Genomic DNA, 22,257 nt, shown 5'->3' with positions numbered 1-22,257 from the left:
AACAAAATACACAAAAGGTTATATTCTTTAAGATCATTTATTTTTCTTCCTCCAATAGTTAAGCCATTTGCATGAAAGGAGTGCAGATGTCTCCTATTAACAGTGCCACTTTGACAAATGATACTGCTAGGTTTTCACTCTCTTCAATCTCCTATCGGCTTGTGAGAGCACTTTACACAACAAAAGATTACCCTCTAACAGATCAGACAGCAATTGATAGGTGTCAATCATCAAAGTAATTCACTGAATATAAACTGGTGTCAGATCGTTGCAGTAAAGTCGTTCTTTACATCTTGACATTGTTCTTGGAGTTAGATGTTTTTAAGGTTTCATAAATTTAGGGAAAAGGTGTAGGGGATGTTGGGTAACAAGAAGGGCTCTACAAGTCACTTTCTCCATACAGAGCACTTGAGAAGGAGATATAATCAAGCGCGCCTGGAGGAGCATCACCGCCCATGTACTTGGTCATGCGGCTGATACAGTATTCGGCTTGTTCTGGTGGCAGTTCCCTTCTCAGCTCCTCCACTGTAATGTACGCCTGCAAAATGAAGTAGATCATCAGTGCAAAGATAACCAGAGTCATATATCTGTCCTATTCTCCTGAAGTTTATTTTGTTGTTTTTTAGTTATCAGAATTACCTTGTCAGAAGCCAGAATCTTGAAGGAGGCCATGACCTGTTCAGCGGTGTCTGTCTCGGCTGTCTCTCTGGTCATGAAGTCAATGAAGGCTTGGAAGGTGACAACTCCTGTGTTGTTGGGGTCCACCAGAGTCATAATGCGTGCAAATTCTACTTCACCCTGAAAAAAGTATTCAAAAAATGTTGATTTAGTTTCATGGTTGTTCTGGGTTACTGTAAACAAAAAAATGCAGTTACTGGTTACAAACTATAGGAGAAATTTGTGGTCCATAACATGTCTTAGATAACATATATGGTAACAATATGACTACTTTTGGATTACTTTTGTGCCAACCCTTATTTGATCTCACTTGTTTTAAAGCAGGACTGGACTGGATTTTGATCAATTAGAAAGGTATTTTCCGTTCTTTATCACAAGAGTTGCAACTCTGCTTCAACAGTATCTGGATGCAGCCTTTATGATGCAAGCTGAGATTGCATCACTCAGCGATGCAATGTCAGACACAATGCACTCAAATGGAGCTAGTGACGTCACGGTGAGGGGTAGGGTTAGTGGTGGGGTTAGGTGATCTCATTAAAAAGCATTGGATGCAGCCCAGATTGTACTGCACCAGGTCTGCATCCAGACCCCTCTCCTGCTTATTAAAGAGCAATTTATGGATTGCTAATAATTCATAATACACTAAAATTATATGCTGATAGAAACAATGTCTAAAGATCACATCTTTTGAGTTTAAAAGATTTCACTTAAAATGAAGTAAGATTAGAAAATGCCATCATTATAAAATCAATATTAAAAACATGAAATTCACAGCAATTTTTCATTTAGGAAAAAAAAGAAGTGTTAATGTCATAATTTACCAAAGAATCTCAATGTTTATTAGCAACAGTTTTTTTTCTGAAAAATGTGAATCTTAAAAATGAATCAATTAATTGTAAAACACTGCAATTGAATAAATATTTATAAATATATTTATTCATTATTTAATTATAAATATATCAATATTTAATCTATAAAAAGGAAATTGTACTCTGATAACAATTATATAAAAAAAAAAGAGTTTACACTAATTACAAGAACTTAATATTTGGAATCTGATTATGTAAATATGTACAGATAATTAGTTACTACACAGCATTGGTGACTAGATGCCCTCACCAAATCATAACCCATAGAAATCAGGCAAGCACGGAAGTCATCGGGATCCATCATGCCATTTCTCTTCTGCAAATGCAAAAAAAAAAAAAAAAAAGAAAGTTATTCTTGGGACAGTTTCATAAAGGTGGCTATTTCAGAGAAGGAACCAAAAACTGTTGCAAACCCGGTCAAAGTGATTGAATGAGGCTCTGAACTCATTCAGCTGCTCCTGACTGATGCCCTTGGCATCACGAGTCAGGATCTGGTTCTCAACCTCATTGATTGTGCGAGCGATGGTGGTGAGGAGCTGCTCCCATCCCACACGGACATGCTAAAATAGACAAAAATTGAAAATATGCCTTATATAAATGGTGAAAAACATCTAATTGTGTGAGACACCTTACCTAATCCCACCTAAAACATAAAGTGACAAATTTCATAAAGAAAACAGACTGTACCTCCATAGTGTAGTTGGTGTGCTTGTTGTCAAAGATAAGTCCCTCCTGGCTAAGCTGGTGGTCGCCCTCCAGTTTGTCAATGTTAGATTTGTAATTAATGATATTCTGTTCATATGTTTTCAGATTGCTCATCTGTTCTTCAAGGGAACCGGCAATGTCAATAGACACATGGCTGATCTCCTGTTAACAGCAAGTAAGGATATTTCAGGTCAGTTTCCCATTTTTCCACACTATTTATGAGTATAGTGTGTATGATTGTAGTGTGGTGAAGCACCTCCATCTTGGTTTGGATCCAAGGTCCAATGATATTGGCCTGAGCAGCAAATTGGCGCCTCAGCCTCTCATTAGACTGCTGTCTGGCCACTTCCTCCTGCAACATCTGGTCACGCATTGGGACCAGTTGCTTCACCTGTTGTTTTGAAGGGAGCAAAATTTTTCATCAAAAAAGCTAAAATGCTATTTTTGCTAAATGCTAAGATAAAGATAGTAAAGTACTCACAGCTTCCCATTTATTGACGATATTCTGATGAGAGAGCACGGTGTAGGGATTCTCACTCACTATCTTGATCCCATAAGTCTGAGCTATCTTCAGGACTTCACTATGAATGCCCATGATGGCCATGCGCTCCTTATCCGCTTCTGGTAGGGTTGCCTTGAATTGGTCATGTGCCGTGATCAAACTCTGAGATTGAAAATAGAAGCAAAGAACAAAATATTAAGACAGTTATTACTTTGTGGGTGTGATTTAGCCAAGTAGGATCTGACCCTGGATTAAAATTTATGTTCAAATGTAACATCGATATTGTAATCTATACCTAATCCCTACCCTTAAACCTAACCATAACTGTAAATTATTGATAAAATCAAAGGGTTTTAATAGTTGCAACTGTAACTGTAAGCCTAAAAGTAGCATAAACTGTAAACTAGTCCCTTATATGTGATTGGTTGATTGGATTGTTGTTCCAGGATCAAGATAGATGCTGATTCAGGAACATGTCCTATTTGGCGGAAATCACATTAACCATTAATACTCAGAGTTATAGACGGTATAAAATGTCATTAAAGAGGATACGGATTTGGTCCCTGTTATTACCTGAATCTCCTCAATACTGTGCACAATGAACATGTCCTGCAGATCTTCCATAGCTCCATCCATCCAGTTGTTGAAGGGTGCTGCCCTCTTGGCAAACTCCAAATACAACTGGTCAATTGTCTCCCAAAGTTTCTCCACACGCTATAACAAAGATTACAGCAAGACTCCACTGTAAAAACCATATTTTATACATATTTAAATTGCCAATTTAAGACTAAACTCAGGCAACTGTGTTGGACAGTAGTAATGTAATATCCAAGAGATTGATCATATAAACACATACTTCCAGTGATTCTCTTCTTTTCTGAGTCAGGGTGCCCAGATTGTCCCACTGGTCACAGATGCCCTGGCATTGGGCGTTGATGGTGGCAGCATCATAAAAGTCCAATTCACTAAAGAACAGTGCATCTTTGTCATGATTATTACCATAACCATTACTGTAAGCTCTGCGAGAAAGTGCTTTCATGATTTTAGAAGAGCTAAAGTAAATCTTACTTGAGCTCCTGTGCAATGGCAGCGATCTGCTCTACTCTGTCCTGGTGAGCAGCCAAGTCACTCTCAAAGGCCTCGTGTTTCCTCATCAAAGCACGAATCTCCATCAGAGAGGCTGTTTCGTAGTCCTTTAGAGACAGAAGCTCCTCCTTTCCTGTGTTAAGCATGACAAAAACACAGTGAGAATACCTTTGTCAGCCTTCATAGTGGAGTTCAAGTGACAAAAGCAACTGAAAAATCAAGAATACAATACCAGTGGTCCACGATTGGTGTAGGGTTGACTTCTGCCTAAACTTCTCAGCCAGGTGGTCCAGTCTCTCTAGACGACGAATTTCTGTAAGCAGCCACTCCTCATAGCCCTTTTCAACCTGCTCCAGACCCTTCCAAGCATTGGCGATATCCTGCAAAAGGGGAGGCCAGGTTGATGCTTTCAGGTGTGGGATACTTGAAAACCAGAGTCATTTACCTCATATGCATTTTAAGAGAAAGTAAGCAGCACATACTGAAACCATTTTGCCCTCGGAAGGCATGAAGGCAGGCCTGTTGCTGAGCCTTAGCTTGGTCTGTAGGGTGTTGAAGTTGATCTCCAGCTGACACTTCTCTTGAACCTTGGGTGGCTTATGCACACGACGATAATCCCTAAAATCCTCTAGCTTCTGCTGCATGGCATGCATGGTCTGCTCAGCCACACGGTTCTCTAACCAGGGAATGGTCCTTTGAATCCACTCCAGAAGCTGAGGAGAAAGAGTTTTGGTGGGCGTGAAAGTTAAAATGCAATGATAAAGAAACACTGAGAGAACTAAGACTAGCATAGCCATTCAGTACAGAATTTGAGAATTCTCACCTCGCTGGCCAGTTTCTCGTATTCTTCCATCAGCTTCTCATTTTCCTGGTTCACTGCCAGGACTTTGCAGATCCTGTTAGCTGCTGTCTCAGCCTGGAGGACAGTGTGACTGATTACAAAGGGGAAACAAGGTGGGCAATTACATTCTAAAAGGAGCGACTCTCCTTCTTATATAGATGTTTATCTCCAGATGAACCGACCTACCTGCTCTGCACCAGCAAAAGCATGGTAGAAACATGACACATAGGTCATGATGGCCTTCTCATCAGGTTTTGGAGTGTTCACAATGTCTGATATGGAGATAAACATTCAACAATTCATTAAGCTGTTTTTTGTACACTTTGAAACTTGAAATCAGGATGGATTCAACAGGCCCATACCATCTGCATCAAGCATTTTCGGGATGTCAAGGAATTTCTCTGCAATATCAAAAGCAGTGTTGAGATTGCCAATTGGGTCATCCTGCAAGAACAAACATAGAGGTTATTATACATTATATTTACCGCATTACAGAACATTAGTTGCATCATTAAACAGGCACAAATTATGGCTCTACTTTATAAGTAATAAAACCTGAAACTTCAATTGATTCTTGCATCATACGAATAAAACAGACAAACAAAACAAGACAATTAGAAAAAGAAAGTTATTTGTAAATAGAAGCAATAAAGTACATTCACAGCCAAAGAGACAAAGTTAGTTACCAACAGGTCTAGGATGACAGTTATAATGGGTGTGAAAAATGGGGTTTTCAACAAAACAAGAAGGGAACGTTTCATGATGAGAGTAACTGAAAGGGGGTGATGGCACCTTGCGCAGTTTGGAGTAGTCGATGAGGTCAGGTCTGTGTCTGTGGATGAGGGCACAAAGTGCCAGGCCATCCTTCCAACTAAGACACAGACCACAAACAAAGGAAGAACACAGGGAGAAAGAACAAGAAAAGAATTGTGGAAATGATTAACAAAACAATGAATGCTGTGCAGAGGCTCTACATGAGAGATTAGAACCATATAAAGCATGATGTGGTAATGCAGAGATGCGCTTTAACTAAAAATCACACTAAAAGCTGTAAATGATTAAACAGTAAGATATTGAGAAATTAAGCCAACATGCTGTTCTCTCTAATGGCCAGTTGGAGTAATAAAGAATTCACCTGATGTGGAAGTTCTGCACGTTGACGTTCCTGTAGGGGGCAGTCTTCCTCTGACACCACAGCAGCAAGCCCTCCTTAGCAGAGGTCTCTGTGAGAAACAGGTCAGTTGAATATTTTCACTAGCTGCACAAAAAAATTAACTCTGGAGATTACCCTTCAACGATTTGTTTATAGGCACTATCATCTGACTTTATCAATCTTTCATGGATGTATAAGAAAAGTCTAAATATTTTACTTATTAATAAAGAAGAAATGGTTCATCAAATTCACTATCACCTCTTATCCTTTGTCTGCACAATTGTATACTAATGATTTCCAGTCACTTATAGGACGTTCACTGACACTCATTCATCAACTGCATAAACCTTCCCCTTTGAACAACAATTTTGTGAAATAGGTGTCCAAGAATGTTGTGGGATCTTCTAAATTCCCCTGTTGGGTTCAACAGGTTTGCAAAAATACAAAAGATTAACTTTGAAACTGAGTTGCTGATTTGAACCCAAGGGATCCTGCTTGAAGAAATATTGTGGAGAAAAATGCCTGCCTATTTCTACTCCTCTGGTCATTTGTCTATATAACGCAAATAGTTCTACCTGCCCTGCCCCAAATGGGGTCCAAACTAGCATTTTTTGGCATGAGAGATCAACATACTGGCAAGAAAGACAAAGACTTTTTCCATCAGTTGCTGGTGTGCCTCTATAATTTATTGGACTGTGGTTTACCATCTTAGCTTATGCTAGTACGGTCTTAAAGAGCTGCAGAGCTTAGATCTGACCTTGATGAAACTCATCTGCCTGTAGTTTTCTAATAATACTAAAACTGCATCCGAAATTACGTACTTCTATACTATGTTGCATGTGAAAAACAGAATGTAGCAGCCTCAGAACTCACAGTATATGAAATAAAGTAGATGAGAAGTACCCAGATAACCACTACTTCCAGCAAGATTCTGTAGTATGCATTCAGCGGACACATTTTTATCCCATGATGCCATGTGAGAGAATTCGAATAGGGGTGAATCAATGCATCTGTGATGACAAATGGCTTATGTAGTACATCTGAATACCATTCATACTAAGCACATTTATGCTATATAGAACACACTTTTTTAATGGTTCTGAAATAAATTCAAATTCAATGAGTAGTACCTACTCAAGTAGTAAGCAATTTTGGACACTGTTTTAGACCCTGAATAGCTTGTTTGGGTGTGTTTGAATAAGGTTGGGGCAAATTTTTCCAAGACTGCAGCATCCTTTACACTCACCCCTAAACCGCACTCATCTGCAACCCATCTGTGCCATTACACCAGTGTAACCCCTTCAGTCCTACTTGCTCCACTTCAAGCTAAACTTTAACCAATGCTTTTAGCTTGAGAGCAGGAAACACTAACAAGGATGCTAAAGACTGCAACCTCTAGCATCAGATGCTAGTGTGCCTCTTCAAGCCTGGAGAGTCAAATTTACTGACACAGTTCCTACTAGTTGACCTCCAGTACACTCACCTTCCAAAACCGTACTCTTATCTGAACCCTGACACCAGTGCACTTTCAAAACTTTACTCTCATCTGAACCCTGATACCAGTGCACTTTCAAAACCGTACTCTCATCTGAACCCCGATACCAGTGCACTTTCAAAACCGTACTCTCATCTGAACCCCGATACCAGTGCACTTTCATAACCTTACTCTCATCTGAACCCCGATACCAGTGCACTTTCATAACCTTACTCTCATCTGAACCCCGATACCAGTGCACTTTCAAAACCGTACTCTCATCTGAACCCCGATACCAGTGCACTTTCAAAACCTTACTCTCATCCCATTCATGGAAGCAGTGCAACAGTTTTGACATCAGTTTGCCTAAAAGAATACAAAATACTGTAACACCATGTTTTCCATTCCAGGCCCATGAGACACATTTTTATTTAGTCTCTCCTACAGTACCTGACACATTCAGCTCAGTACATGATGCTCTCGGCTAAAGGGTTGATGATTTGAATTGGTTGGGTTGAGGTATAAATGCTAAATGTCAGAAGTGGTGGGTCGAAAAGACCAAAATGGAAAACCACTTTTGGAATATTTGACATACTATCATGTTAATGGATGGCTTGGAGTAAAGGTTATTATGTAAGGGTAAGGTTCCTTATACAAGCCAGATTCTAACAGCATCTACAATGACACTGAAAACTTGCTTTGCATGATGTTTCACCAACACCACTAGATGTCAATAAAAGTTCAAGCAAGCTTTTACACCAACTAGTGTGACATAAACAAATAGCGGGTGAATCTTTAAATAGTCAGCAGAGGTGATAATGTGTCAGATATTTGGAGTCTCTCACCTTCCACTGAAATGTCCTGGATTGCAAAGCGCAGGATGATGGTCCAGATCATACCTAGGGTCATTTTCAGATTCCCATCCACAATCTCTGCAAGTGAGTGCATTAAAACAAATCAGTTTCATTTGAAAGAATCACACAGTTATGGAAATAAAAAACAGAACAAAGAACATAAGAGAAATCGAAGCAGAAAGAGATTGTCTCACCCTCAGCACCGATGGACACCAGCTTGACTCCCTTGCTGCTAATGAAGTCTAGGGCCTTGTTCACATTGGCGATCTTGTGAAAACGCATTTTGCCTTTGTCTGGTTTAGGGAGTCTCTCACCTGATATCACACGCACACAGACAATAAAATAGCTATTTTGAAAAGACATGTATAGAAATACCCCAGCAAACAATTTTGTGTTTAATAAATGTCTAAGAGACATCTAAACGTAGACAGCTTGGATAAAACAAGGCTAAACTTTGGCTGTCCGTGAAAATCTAATAGAAATCTAAGAATAGCCCAAAACTAGACTAGTCGTCAAATAGACAGACTTTATATGTGTAGTAATTCTAAAAGTTTACTAAAAGGGGAAGCACATCATAATAACTCCCTGCTAACTTTACGTTAGCTGCATTTCAGAAGATGGAAGCTCTATGCATCAAACAAAGGGTAGAATTATGGGCATGCAGAAAATAAACCCATGACCAATAGTGAGCATGCTCTCTCAATAGACTCTCATTCTCAACGCATGAAACAGGTGCTTATACAATGTCCAGGACAAGACCAAAAGAGCTATTCCAGAATTTAAAGTCAATGAGTCATTCAAATGTATAGCCAGATTTATATAGTTTATAGAAAAGGTCTCAAACTTGACTCCTGGAAGGCCGCAGCTCTGCACAGTTTTGCTCCAATCTTAATCAACCACAGCTGATCCAACTAATCAAGTTGTTCAAAAGTAACAGACACTCTTAAGCAGGTCGCACACCAGAAGCGCCGCTCGGCGACGCAACGCCATGAATTTTAGAATTCTAAACATAGGTTTCTATCAGGATACACACACCGGCGCTGCAAGTCGGCGGCTGTCCGCTGCACCCAGCCACGACTCAGGACACTGTTCATATTTCTGCCACGCCACAGAGCGCCATCTGATTAGTTTCATTTTAAATAGCATGTGAATGTGCGCATCTGGTGTGCGATACTTTCAACTGTCATGTGCGCACCGCGTCATGGCACTGAGCGGCGCATCTGGTGTGTGATGCCCATAAAGCAGTTGTAAGTTGGAGGTGGTTGGAGCTAAACTCTGCAGAGCTACAGCCCTTCAGGAATTGAGTTTGAGACCATTGGTTTATAGTCTCAAATATACTTTATATTCAATTCTCTTTAATAGTAATTACCTTGCCTGTCGACATTATGACTGGAAATTGTAGATTTATTGCAAGTTTGCAAAATTGCAAACTTGAAATTATCAGTATTATCAGATGTTTTCTAATCTGCAGCTTTCCCACTGTGGTCATTTTCTTGTGTTAGTTTTAATATGGAGAGGAAAGTGTTACAATATTTATATATTCATCTGAATGTCGCTCTCAGCAGTGTGAACAGTCTGAACATTGGTTATGCTGCTGCCAAAGTATTCCCAACTTTTTTATATGTAATTATAGAACAATAAAGAAACTGTGAGCCTTTAAGGGCATTGAATCACATTTGTTTTATGGCATGTTATGTGTGTACGATCAAGGCTAAGGCACAATTAATGGCCACTAGTGTCACTAATAACAAGGGTTTCGGAATTCTACATATGATCATTTCACAACTGCAGACCTAATATTAGCCAATCTAGCACATAACCAAATCACTGATATGGGACACAAACTACATCGATCAATTGAGACGCTTACCTGAGATAACCTCCAGCAGCAGCATGAGCTTGAGTCCATTCCTGAAGTCCTCCTCAATATTTTCAATCTGTGTCCCTGCCTTACGCAGGTGAGAGTTGCACCAAGCAGTGAAGGTCTGAGGAAAGTACGTAACAAAGTCATAAGACATCAGATCACACAATTTTGTCAAATTCAGCCAAATTGTTCTTTAACATTAACATTTTTTTTTTTTTTTTAGAATTGGTGGTTTAACATCTATGGAAACTTTAAAATGCAGTAAGATTTATTAAAGTTTGAATTAACTGGAGGTTCCAACCAAATATATTTAAAACTGAATAGTAGTATTCAATGGACAGCAGAGTTTTATTTACTGTTTTTCTTTGCCATCACATGCTTGCATCAAACGAACTGCTGGAGAAAATCTAACAATCTAATACAATTTAAACTCCAAAAATTTAGAGGTGATATCAAATGATGTGAAAGAAAGAATGGCATTTCAGTGCCATTGTCGAGTTGTCCAATGTCTGAGAAGTAGTGTAGTGTATTCTAAAGGTTGTTCACATTGGTCACAATACATTTCTTAAAATGCACAGTTTTGGCTGTGGTTATGCCTGGAATGACTTTTGGAAATGTTTGACATCCATATATTGATGCACTTTTGGCCACTAAAATAGCAACACAACAAGTACTAAAACATAGGAAAAGTTTAACTTTATGAAAATTACAAATTTACAATGGAATTTGTATGCATGTTAATGACCTTGATCTCAAAACGATCTTAAGTTGACCTCTAACATTGACATGAAATTGATAACAGTCAACAGTCAAGTAATCTTTATTTGATGCGTTTTTGGTGCTAATTTTAATTCAATTCAATTCAAATCAATTTTTTTTTTTTTGTTTTTTTGTGCTTATTATGCAAAAAGTGCCTAGTGCAATTGGCTTATGTGCAAAAAAAAAAAATAGTGCAAAATGGGATGGAGTGAATTTTAGATGTCAGTTTGATGTTGTTTTGACTTCAAGGTAGTCAATTGACATCAAATTGATTCACATTATGTTGTTTTGACCTCAAAGTGCCTACTTAGATGGTTCCCCATGCACATTCATTCCCTGATTGGATCTTCTTAATCATCACATCGAAATAATAACATGGACATGGAACTGCTTTTCTGACTTTGTTGTCATTTCTAGCAGCCATTGTGCAGTTAAACTCTGCATTTTATTATACTACAGCTACCTACATGCTGCGAGGCAAGCTATGATTAGAGCAATTGGCAATAAATCTCATTTCAGTTGATAAAAAGCCTTAGAATTTTTACACTTAACAGCTTAATTTTATGCTAATCTAATATATCAGGTCACAAATTGCACTGCACAATGAATCTGTGAATTTGACAGACGTCAGTTTGTGAGTTAACTCACTGATTCAAATGATCTGTTCAGAGTGAGTCTTCAGTAACTGAATCACTAATTTTACAAATGGTTTTCACGTTTATTATCAGTATGGTTATCGGAATATGACAAGTTTTGGTAATTACAGATTCTTGCAAAATATTATTAATCAGTAAATATTTTTACTTTTATTACTTAAGCAAATTAATAACAAAGTACTTTTGTGTATTGCAAAGGAGGACGTCAAGTGTCTGATTTGTGTTTTTGGCCACCACTGCCATGTGACTTTTAACATCCATGGAAACATTTAATTGCACAAAAGTTTTTTTAGAGTGGAAAAGGTTCTTTAGATTAGAAAAGCATCTTTCACACACAAAAATATATAGTTTAAGTAATGTTCTCTAAATGTTTCATATTTCAGCATCACTGTAAAATTCAACACAATCTCACAGAAATTCATAACTGTTTGATTTACTAGTTAATACATAGTTTGTATGAGCTTATTGGTACATATTCGTATGATTTGCCCGTTGGGGGTGGCATTTGGGGACATGCCTCCTTTTTAAAATCAAACATTTTCATTCAAATTAATTTGTATAAGTTACTTTTCTTTCATATTTAAATTTCTTCTTTAGATAATTAGAACATAAGTTTTAGCTTTAGACCACAAACTTGCTTTTTTTTTTTTTTTTTGGTTGGATAGGGTAGAAAGAGATTGTTTCTGAAATGGATCATTTTCATTTGAAAAGTTGTGTTAAAATGAAACAATAATGCACACATAGCTGTAGAATAATAATTTAAAGAAGTGTTCATTGCCAGTGTCAAATACTGTAAACAAGTTAAGATCCTATATTTCTAAGATTAAATACGGCAATAAATAAGGGCTGCAAAAAAATAAAATACATACGCTGCACACAAAAAGATTTATTGTGAGAGCATTTGTCCCCATATTTAAAATATCTGAGGTGGCATTTTTGTCTTGAGCAAAGGTCCATTTCTAACTCTGCACAATCCATAGAGTTGGACCTAAAAGCAGTGTCGAGTCTTCATGCCTCACTGAGAGCCCCAGAGTAAGAGAGAGGGGGACAGAGAGCGAGTGAGGTGACCGAAAAATGCCAAGGCCCAACGTAATTTGATGTAAGGCTGGAAGCGGAGACTCTTTTGCAGCAGGTGGCCACCCTTCAAATCACCCCCCTCCCCTGCCAAAGATCACCTAAATTAGCCTGCGACCCATGCAAGCAGGAGGAGAGGCAGAAAGGGGGAGTGAAGGAAGCTATATTGGGGAGCCATGAGACACCAGCAGACAGCTGAAAGCACAGCATTCCTGGAACAGACACACAAAACACTACAGCTTGTTCATTTATTTAATATAGTACCTTCCTAATTATGATCAAAAGCTATAAACGCTGATATAAACTACATTATTTGTATTTAAATTAGACTGAATGATGTAAAATGGATGTCAAAAGTATGTGCCCAAGCCGCCCAAGTATGTGCACCAGGAATATGAAACATTTTTCTTGGATGTCCTTGAACTCACCACATTGTAGAAGGGGGGTATAAATATTTAGTCAAGCAACATGTCAGTTGTGCAGAAATAACTTGGCATGTTGGTAATGGTTATTGTATGGTTATCTCTTTAGTAATTATTTATTCAATCTGGCCTCTGAGAATTAATTTTGACAAATGAATTTGTACAGTCTCGAATGTAAGTGTAAAGTTGCACCCCTAGAGATTATTGTTACTGATATGTGAGCTAATTGTGCAAATTCATACAAATTACAAGTCACAAATGTTTTTTAATTGTAAAAAATTATCAAAAGTGTTACATTTATTTACTCTTTAAGTCAATGTAACGTTTTTTTAAATATGCATACTCACTTTGAGCTAATATTTTTCAAATGCAAAATAAAATAATAGCTTTAAAACCCCTGCTTCAAATGAAAACTGCTTCATTTTCATAAATCATTACGGCAAGTGACATAATATAACATGAAATTTAAAGTATATCAACTGAAATTACAATATGACGACATAATTGATCTGAATAAAAAAAAAAACAGACTAGAATCACAAAACTGCTCAAAATATTCTGTGAATCTGAATCAGTCTGAGGCTCTGACGGGAGATACTGTACAGTAATGACTACAGCAGAGACGCTTCTCCATTTCTGAGGCATCATTTTAGCCTTGGATCCAATGGCACTCGTGTTACATCATCACTTCAGCCATTCCTGTCATACACGCATCTGTGCAAAAGCTCTACATTAATGAATCTGTTGACTCCAGTCCTACGCGAGACAGGACACTGTTTGAAATGATTGTTACTGTATTACACTGTAAAAAATGCTGGGTTTCACACAATCAATTTGTGTTTGGACAGTATGAAGGATTTAAGTTAACTTATAAAAGAAATTTAAGTGGATTAAACATGAATAATGAAGTTGTCCCCATAAAAAAAAAAAAATCAAAAATTGTGTTGTTTCAGCCCATTATAAATAAGTAGTTGGAACAAAAAGCAAATGTCAGTGTATTTAGTGCATTTATTTGATGCATTTAGTGAAAGTGCATTTGTAAGATTCTTATTTATCTATTATATAATTTTTTTTAATAATTTCTACATATAATTTTTTTAATTAAATGGTCACAAAGTAGAATTGATATACAGATTTAACATTTATTGTCTGTGTATTAATACAAAATGTACATTTTTTGAATATGTACTATTGATTTTATATTGGATAATTTTATACCTTTAAATTAATGGCTTGTGAGCAAATGTATCCATCTAAAGGCCTACTTATATGTACATAAGCATAGAAAAATATGTTTTTTGTATTATTTTTTCGGGGTTTCCACCTTTAATGGATAGGTGGCAGAGTGTATTGACAGGAAAACATGGAGAGCAGAGAGACAGGAAGGATCAGCATAGGACTTCGAGGCAGGAATCGAACTTAGGTCACCGTGAGCACTGTAGTGCATGTGTTGATCTGAGTGCATGTTGTTCAAACTACTTGTTTAAAATGAGCTGAATTAACACAATTCTTGATTTTTTTTGGGGGGGGGGGGATTTAAAATGTTTTTTGTTCAGTCCACTTAAATTTGTAAAAACAATGAAGTTAACTTAATCGATTTGTGTTGAGACAATATGACAAAATCATGTGGAACCCAGCAGTGAATTCACCAAAAAAACTCAAACATGTCATAAATTTCTCACCCTACACTTGTCACAAACCTGTTTGGGTATTTTGAAAAAGATATTTTGAAGAATGATGTAAACCTGTTACCACTGAGTATTTGTTTTTCTTCAATGGTTGCAGTTTCCAACATTCATCGAAATATTTATTTTGTGTTCATCAAAACACAGACTCAAAGGGTCAAATTTAAGGGTCAGTAAATGCTGAGTAAATATTTGTTTGGGTAAACTACACTGAAAAAAAAAGGTTTGTGCCAACAATATATAAGCTGAATTGAAACAAATTAAGTTGAACTTTACTAAATTTATTTTGTTTGTTAAAACTCAACTGCACATATAAATTGTTCACAATCAGTTACCTTTAAAAAAAAAATTAAATCCTATGAATCTTTTGTTTTATTGTATCTTTTAAATTGATCAAACCGTTGCTAGGTTATAGTGTCCAACACAATATCTTCTTGTAATCTCAATTTACTCACAGTGTCTAGAACATGCTTTAAAACAAACAAGGTGATCGAGCATGTGCTGGTCCTAAACTCTAAAACAATGTACCAACTCACTTATAGACTTTCCATTTTAAGTGCATTTTAAAAAAATTTCCTCTCACCTTTAATACTCCTGCATTACTGTTTTATTTGCTTTTACTTATTAAATGTTTGCTTTCATATTTTATTTCTTCTCAGTCTTTAGTACTCATATGGTCAACTTTGGTCGTTTTTAAATGTGCTTCATAGGTATTGTATTGTATTGTATTGTATGATAGTAAACACACAAGTACATTCCTCTGGGACAAACGTTTACAGTAGCAGGAAAGATGATTAAAGCTGCAGAGTTTTTCCTCATAACATAAATTCTTGATGACACCACTAAATTAAATACTTTTTAAAAATGTAAATTGTACGTGTGAAAGTTTAAATCAGTGGTCACCAAACTGGTTGCTGGAGGGCCGGTGTCCAGTAGATTTTAGCTCCAACGCTAATCAAACACACCTGAACAAGCTAATCAAGGTCTTACTTATTAGGTATACTTGAAACATCCAGGCAGGTGTGTTGAGGTAAGTTGGAGCTAAACCTTGCAGGGACACTGGCCCTCCAGGACCGAGATTGGTGATCCCTACTTTAAATAAATAAATCTGTTGCATCTATAGTCAATATATTTCAGAGGACTGTGGAAATAATTCAGTTTATATATATATATATATATATATATATATATATATATATATATATATATATATATATATATATATGTTATTTTTTCATTTATTTATAGCATTACAGAAGCCTAATCTCTACCCTGATCATTTTATTGCTGAAAACATTAACAAAGTTACTTTTACTGATCTTTTTAGTAGTTTGTTACAATATATTAGTTACTCAAGAAAAGGTGCTCAAGAGCCTTGGACTGGCTTTTGCTGTTTATTCTGATGAATCCCCAACCCAAAGAGCACTGACACATTATTTAAACTACCCCTGAGCACTGTTTGTTTGATTTTAAATATATTGTCATGGTTGGTCATGTAAATTATAGTACAAAGTAATGAGCTGTTATATAAACAACATACTCTTAAACTACACTGCAAATCCCAACAGTCAACTTTATCAAATGAAAGGAGTGTAGTTAACTCAAAATTTACTGTAAGTTAATTCTACTCATTTGAAAGGAGTTTTGAACTCAGTGTTGAAAGTAATGAGTTCATTAAAATACCTCATTACGTTAACATAAATGAAGTAAGTTCAAAGTACTCATATAGATTAGTTTAACTCAAATGGAGTAAGTTCGCAGTACTCATGTACATTAGGTTTTTTTCAACTCAAATGGTTTGAGTTGCCTTGACTTATTGGGTTCTACAGTACTCAGTTGGTTTGAGTTTATCAGGTTTTACTGTGCTCAAATTGCTTTATTTACTAAAATCGATTAAGTTCACAGTACTCATTAGGATTAGTTTTTGAACTCAAAATGGTTTGTTGCAATCAGTTTCCCCAAACAATTTGAGTTACCTTAACTTTTTGGGCTTTACAGTGTACTAAAATCAAATAAAATACTTATAGCTAAACTTTCATAATCAAAATTTGTCTCAGAGGAGATCAAGTTCACATAATGCAATTTAAAAGAATATTTTTACTGCATGTGTATGGATGTATTATCTAAAGTAGTGTTAAAATCACCTATAAATTATAAGATTGAAAATATGAATGATATAAAAATATGCTATTACTATAAGTATATGTCAAATATCCCAGATAGCGTTAGCAAGAAGTATCAGTTATCATGATATTAGAAGCTCTTGATGGTGAAGATGACGATGAAGAACACAAAGGAAGCCAGTGTTATGTTTTGTTAATATTTTGAATTTGGTTTTATTTTTAGATGATCACTAAACCTTAGTCATTTTTGGAAGCCCTTTTAATTTTTATAAATTCAATAACGTTTACATTTATTTTGGAAAACTAATTTGATATATTATCCACCTATTGGTTTAGTGTAGTATGAAAAAACAATGTTGTCTTAGCTACAGTATAGCTGAATTTAAAATGAAGGCCATTTTTTTCCCTTTTGTTTCACTTTTCTCAGAAGGAATTATTACCTAGCTGCAAAGCACTATCACCACTGAAGATGGGGATTTGTTTTTTTTTTTTTGGTTTTGCAGCAAATAAATGTTGCGTTGAGAAAGTGTATAGTGAGCTACTGCAGATTCAGGTGGAAGGGCTGAACACAGAATTCTGAGTAACTTGATACTGAACATCTAATAGCCTGCCGTGTAAAGCTAGAACCTATAGGTATGCCATGGCATTTGATTTACATGCAATGCTTTAGTTACACTTCACAACTTCTTTTTAAATGAGTAAAATGGTATGCAGTCAAAAAAAAGGCACACTGAAGAAGCTCACTTTTGCCCTTTACTTTTGCATATACCTTTAAGATCATTTGCTTAAAAGGTTCTTTATAGCATTCAATGGTTCTTTAGAAATTAAATTCAGTTCAGAAATTCTAATAGTTCTTCAAACTAAGAAAAACTCCTGTTCTATGGTAAAATCCTATTGAACTGTTAATTTTTAATTCTGTTAAAAAGAAAATCAGTTGCTTGAGTTGGAATTGACCTGTGACTCATTTTCACTCATTTTCCATCATTTAATGTTCTCATTTGCATTTGTAAAGCAAAATTCAGCCTGAAGTAAGTTTACCTGGCTGACCTGGGCTCTTACAGTAAACTACTGCTTCTTAAGCCCCAACGTCCACTAGGTAGTTTATAGAAGCTCCCTTACAAGGACACCTCTTCTGGAATAGCAACTGCCATTTGATCGTACTCATGACCCCTCGTTTTCCCACCTCCACCCCCTTCCACACCCCTAACGTGTGCCTGAAGAATGTGCACACCTATCTGAAACCCACAGGTTCTGCACTAGCCATTACTGCTTGTTATTAAAAACTAATGTTATCATTTTACAATCTGACTCTGATACTAAGGCTGATAGCACACTTACTGATAATGAGCAATACATTTGTTATACATCAGCATAAACAAACCCATCCACTGGGTTAATTTTTTTTTTGTTACAGTTTTAACTGAAATTAAAAAATGTAAGTTTTTATTTGTTAGAGCTGGGTTTGTTCATTTTATATTTTAAAGTGTAATATAAATACTGCATTTATAAAAGAAGCCTTATTGTAAATTATTACCTAAAACACATTTGGATTTTTTCTCTGACTTGCTCGACTCACAGAAAATTTAGTAAATCAAGGTTTTGTTGTTTTCCCACCACAATTGTTTAGGGAAAACTGTAAAATTAAAAAAACAGACCATTCCCTCAGAATTGGGTTAATTTTTAATTAAGATAATGACTTTGAGGAAAAACGCAAGGCAGAAAGCAGCTTTTGAGGGATTAAAGGAATCCCTGTCATGCTATAAATGCTAAATTAAACAAAAATAGTTCACCTGTCTGTATCAAAACTTAGTGGTACACTCCATAGCATTTCAGTCATGCAGTACTTTACAGATGCTGTCTCAATGTAATATCCTATATTGTACTAGCAAATGATAAGAGACTAAAATAGCAATGCAAGGATGCTATGAGCAAACGGTTGTGCCTAAAAGGAATAAGATAAATTGGTTAAATGAATGGAAGACGGTGAAATTGGCACTCAGGCCTGGGGTGCATGATAGTTCTGTATGGTCCGAATGATGAAAAAACACTCAAGTACTTTAATTTTTATGAATTTGTATGACCTCGTCCCTCAATGATGGCTTGGTTTAGTGGAGGGATTTGGGGGCTTGCTGCCTTTTAAAAATTGTGAGTTTTCATGCAAATTGTTTAATATAAACTTGCCACTTGCCACTGATTGAAAATATTTACATTTCTTCGTGATATTTGGCTGTTCTAGCTTTGAGACCCCAGCTTTAACAGCACAGTTACTAGAATGACAAATGTTTTGACAAGAATATTAAAAATCCTAGATATTTAGTTTGAAATATCCTTTTAAAAATGCTAAAACAAAACTGCCGCAAAGCAAATCTTTACAAATGCTTGTTTTTCCTTAGCATTAAAGGCGCTACTGCATTTTGTCTGGTAAAATGTAGTTTGATGAAGTTTTATTATACAAAACAATATGAATAGCATTTAAGGCAAATGACTCAAAACATTTACATTAGATTGAGATTAAGCTATTCTAATTAAATTAAAAGAAAAATATAAATCCCAATTTAGTAAACTTACTAAAATAAAAAGTACAAATTCTCAATTCAGGGCTTTGACATTAATACAGTTGTCAATATTTGATGTTGATCAAAAACATTTTTAAAAAAATGCCCTAAGACAAGAATTGTTGTGGAATAATTAAGGACATTTGATTACAGGTTGATCCATTTCAAATGTTGACTTCTGCATTTTCCACATGCACTAAAATTAAAATAAAGACTCCAAACGTTTTTTTTTTTACCACTTCTGGTTAGCCAAAAGTCTTTTCTGTTTTACAATAAAAGAACCATGTTTCCTATAGCATCAGGGAAATTTTAACAAGAACCTTACTCCACTGCAAAGATAGAATTGAAACATCCCATGGATTTTATGAAAGTTTACAAAGTTTTTTCCTGAATATGCCAATTGAATCTGTCATGCGCATGGCTTCATATTGTTAATCTATATTTAGACATGTCAAAATATGAACAGAGCTGCAACAACCAGAATAAAAAAAAATTAATGAAATTGCTTCACCTCCATTCTCTTAAAGGTTAAGCATCAAGTTAATTGTCAGCATGTGTGTACTTTGCAAGAAAGGAAAAAAGGGTTGGTTTGGGCACCCAAGGGGAAATAAATCATCTGCAGTGCTAAATTCTAAATCCTTATTAATAAACACCTCTCAGCATGTACTACCAGTCATTTAACTCCAATCAACAGATGACGATAAACAAACTACTTGGATTAATAGGTTAAGGGGACAGGATGGGGGCCGTATTTTTAGTTGTCAAATCTATTTGCATCTCTGAGTCCTGCTTAACCATCTCCGCCATTCTGAACACGGACTCTCCTCTCTTACTCACTGTCACCTCTTCTGCTCAGCTGCTACTGTCACTTTGGTGAAGTTTCGACTAATGCAACATAGCTACAGCAATCATACTTATAACATGCATGTGTAGTTCAGAGTAACTGATCACATGGAAATATGTTGTAAAATGTTCAGAATCATGCTGCGCTTAATTTAGATTTTGTGTTGAAAACAGTTTTGCTTTAATCATTAACAGAAAGAAAAAAACTCTCAACTGTCAGTTTAACTGATTTGCAATCCATGTGTCTAAATCTGGGAGATCATTTATAATTCTGAATAATAAAACTTTAAATCAAAAGTTAAATGCCTTTACTGCATAGTATCGTAATCGCCTAGTTAAGCTTTTGTCCATAGATTGTCTTTACAACAAAAAAATAAAAAATAAGTGTCAGGAACAAAATTTAACAAATACCTAATAAATAAATCTTAAAGTGCAAGTTAAAGGGGTAGGCCCTATGTCCTAAATATTTTGTCTGTCAATTCTTTTAAATTTAAAAGTATATTTTGAAAACAATGCATTAAAATAATATGGTAAGAAAATCAGTTTGCAATGAAGACCTGAAGTTAAAAATAGCTAAAATGACCCCTGGAAACTGTTGCACTTATTGCTCCCAAGCAGGGCTGGATTTAGTGATTAGGGGGCCCAACAGTCCTAAAACCAAACCATTTGTAGTTTTATACTTTTTGTGTGTGTGTATTTATATATTTATTTAGCATTTTTTCTTAAGTCACTGGATTTCCTTTTTTGTGTTTTATCTTGATAAAATCTCTACATTTTAAATTATTTGTTTTCATAAAATGAATTTACAACAAAAATAAATAAATTAAAAATAATGAATTGTTTTTAAAACTGAATCTTTACCTGACTTAACTGCTGGAGTACTCCTTGACAAATTTGTGTATGTTATCATTTTATTTGTAAGACCTTCACCACACAAAATACGATAGAAAACTATCTCATGTGTATAATTTATACTTATAGGGATTTGTTGAGGAGCCCTCAAATTTCCTGGGGCCCTAAGCCGCTGCTAATTTGGCGTATTGGTTAAATTCGCCTCTGCTCCTAAGTGAAAAATACGTTGGATAAAAGAGTTAGCGCAAAAGTATTCTATAAATAGCCTAATCCAACTACATTACCTTAGATTAGTAATCTGACATTACTTGCTACAAAAGATCATAATGCAATTTGTAGAAATCATTTTTTAGCAATCGTTAGATTAGGCTGTACATTTTTAACGTAACTGACCTTAAAGGAGATACATAAATAAAATAGATGATAATAAAATTACATAAAACTCAATGGCATTTTTTCTCATTTAAATCTTTAAACATATACCACAGGTATACGTTTGCAGCACTTCTATATTGACTACTACTTTCATGTATATTAATGGGATTTTGCTAAAATGAATTGTTGCTTATCGATTTTTTCAGTTGAGTTGTTTAAATCAACGAGGTGACAGCTGATTGGTCTTTCTTACTGAGCGGTTCATGACGGGATCATTCAATCGTTCACTCTTCACGTTCACACACAATTAAGTATAAAATAGCATTACGGAATAAGTATGATTTAATTGTGTATATTTAATGATTAATTTAATTCACCGTTTAAGTTAAGTTTGTACCTTCCTTTGCTGCTTCTCCCAGGCCGGGTCCAGGAACAGGTCTCGGTCCCAGTCGTCCTCTTGGATCATGTATTCCTCAGTCGCGGTCATCATGTAAGACCCGTACTGCACTTGCGATTCAACCGCTGTCATGTTGCCGTCTTCCCTGGGGTGCTTAGTTTCCCCTCAACCTACACAACCTTATTATTGACCTCTTAATTCAACATACAGAGTCCCGTGCGGGTTTGGAGAGAGAAGACAGAGACCCTGCCTGCGGTTACAGCTCCCACCGGCCGATGAGCGGACAGCTGCTGCTCCAACTCTACAAGTAACGGCACCCAATTTGAGCGACTGACCGCTGCAGTATTTGGTCACAACTTCATTTCTTAAAAGGTGATGGGCGGGATTAACAAACTGTACAGAATAAGCAGTGTTAAGTTCAAGGTACACAAAAGCAGTCAATGAGCATAACTAAAATCATAACAATTCCAGTCCATCTTCAGTGTTTTTG

General features: G+C 36.0%; 1 protein-coding gene across 1 annotated transcript; it reads right to left on the bottom strand.

The window, feature by feature from the left end:
* Window positions 1–23: 23 nt before the first annotated feature.
* actn3a (actinin alpha 3a) lies at window positions 24–22,046 on the bottom strand. Its single transcript, NM_131522.2, is given in 21 exon segments — window positions 24–538; window positions 640–798; window positions 1,798–1,863; window positions 1,961–2,107; window positions 2,235–2,414; window positions 2,509–2,643; window positions 2,734–2,916; window positions 3,328–3,468; window positions 3,611–3,719; window positions 3,823–3,973; window positions 4,073–4,220; window positions 4,323–4,553; window positions 4,664–4,756; window positions 4,868–4,953; window positions 5,044–5,125; window positions 5,474–5,552; window positions 5,817–5,904; window positions 8,154–8,240; window positions 8,357–8,476; window positions 10,033–10,147; window positions 21,768–22,046. Coding segments are annotated over 21 exon segments (2,691 nt in total). The 5' UTR covers window positions 21,900–22,046; the 3' UTR covers window positions 24–379.
* Window positions 22,047–22,257: the final 211 nt, after the last annotated feature.

Source organism: Danio rerio, chromosome 21, assembly GCF_052040795.2.
Source record: "Danio rerio strain M-AB ecotype USA chromosome 21, GRCz13ab, whole genome shotgun sequence".
NCBI lineage: Eukaryota > Metazoa > Chordata > Actinopteri > Cypriniformes > Danionidae > Danio > Danio rerio.
The sequence above is the reverse complement of the archived record's forward strand: the minus strand, read 5'-3'. Positions and strand labels throughout refer to the sequence as shown.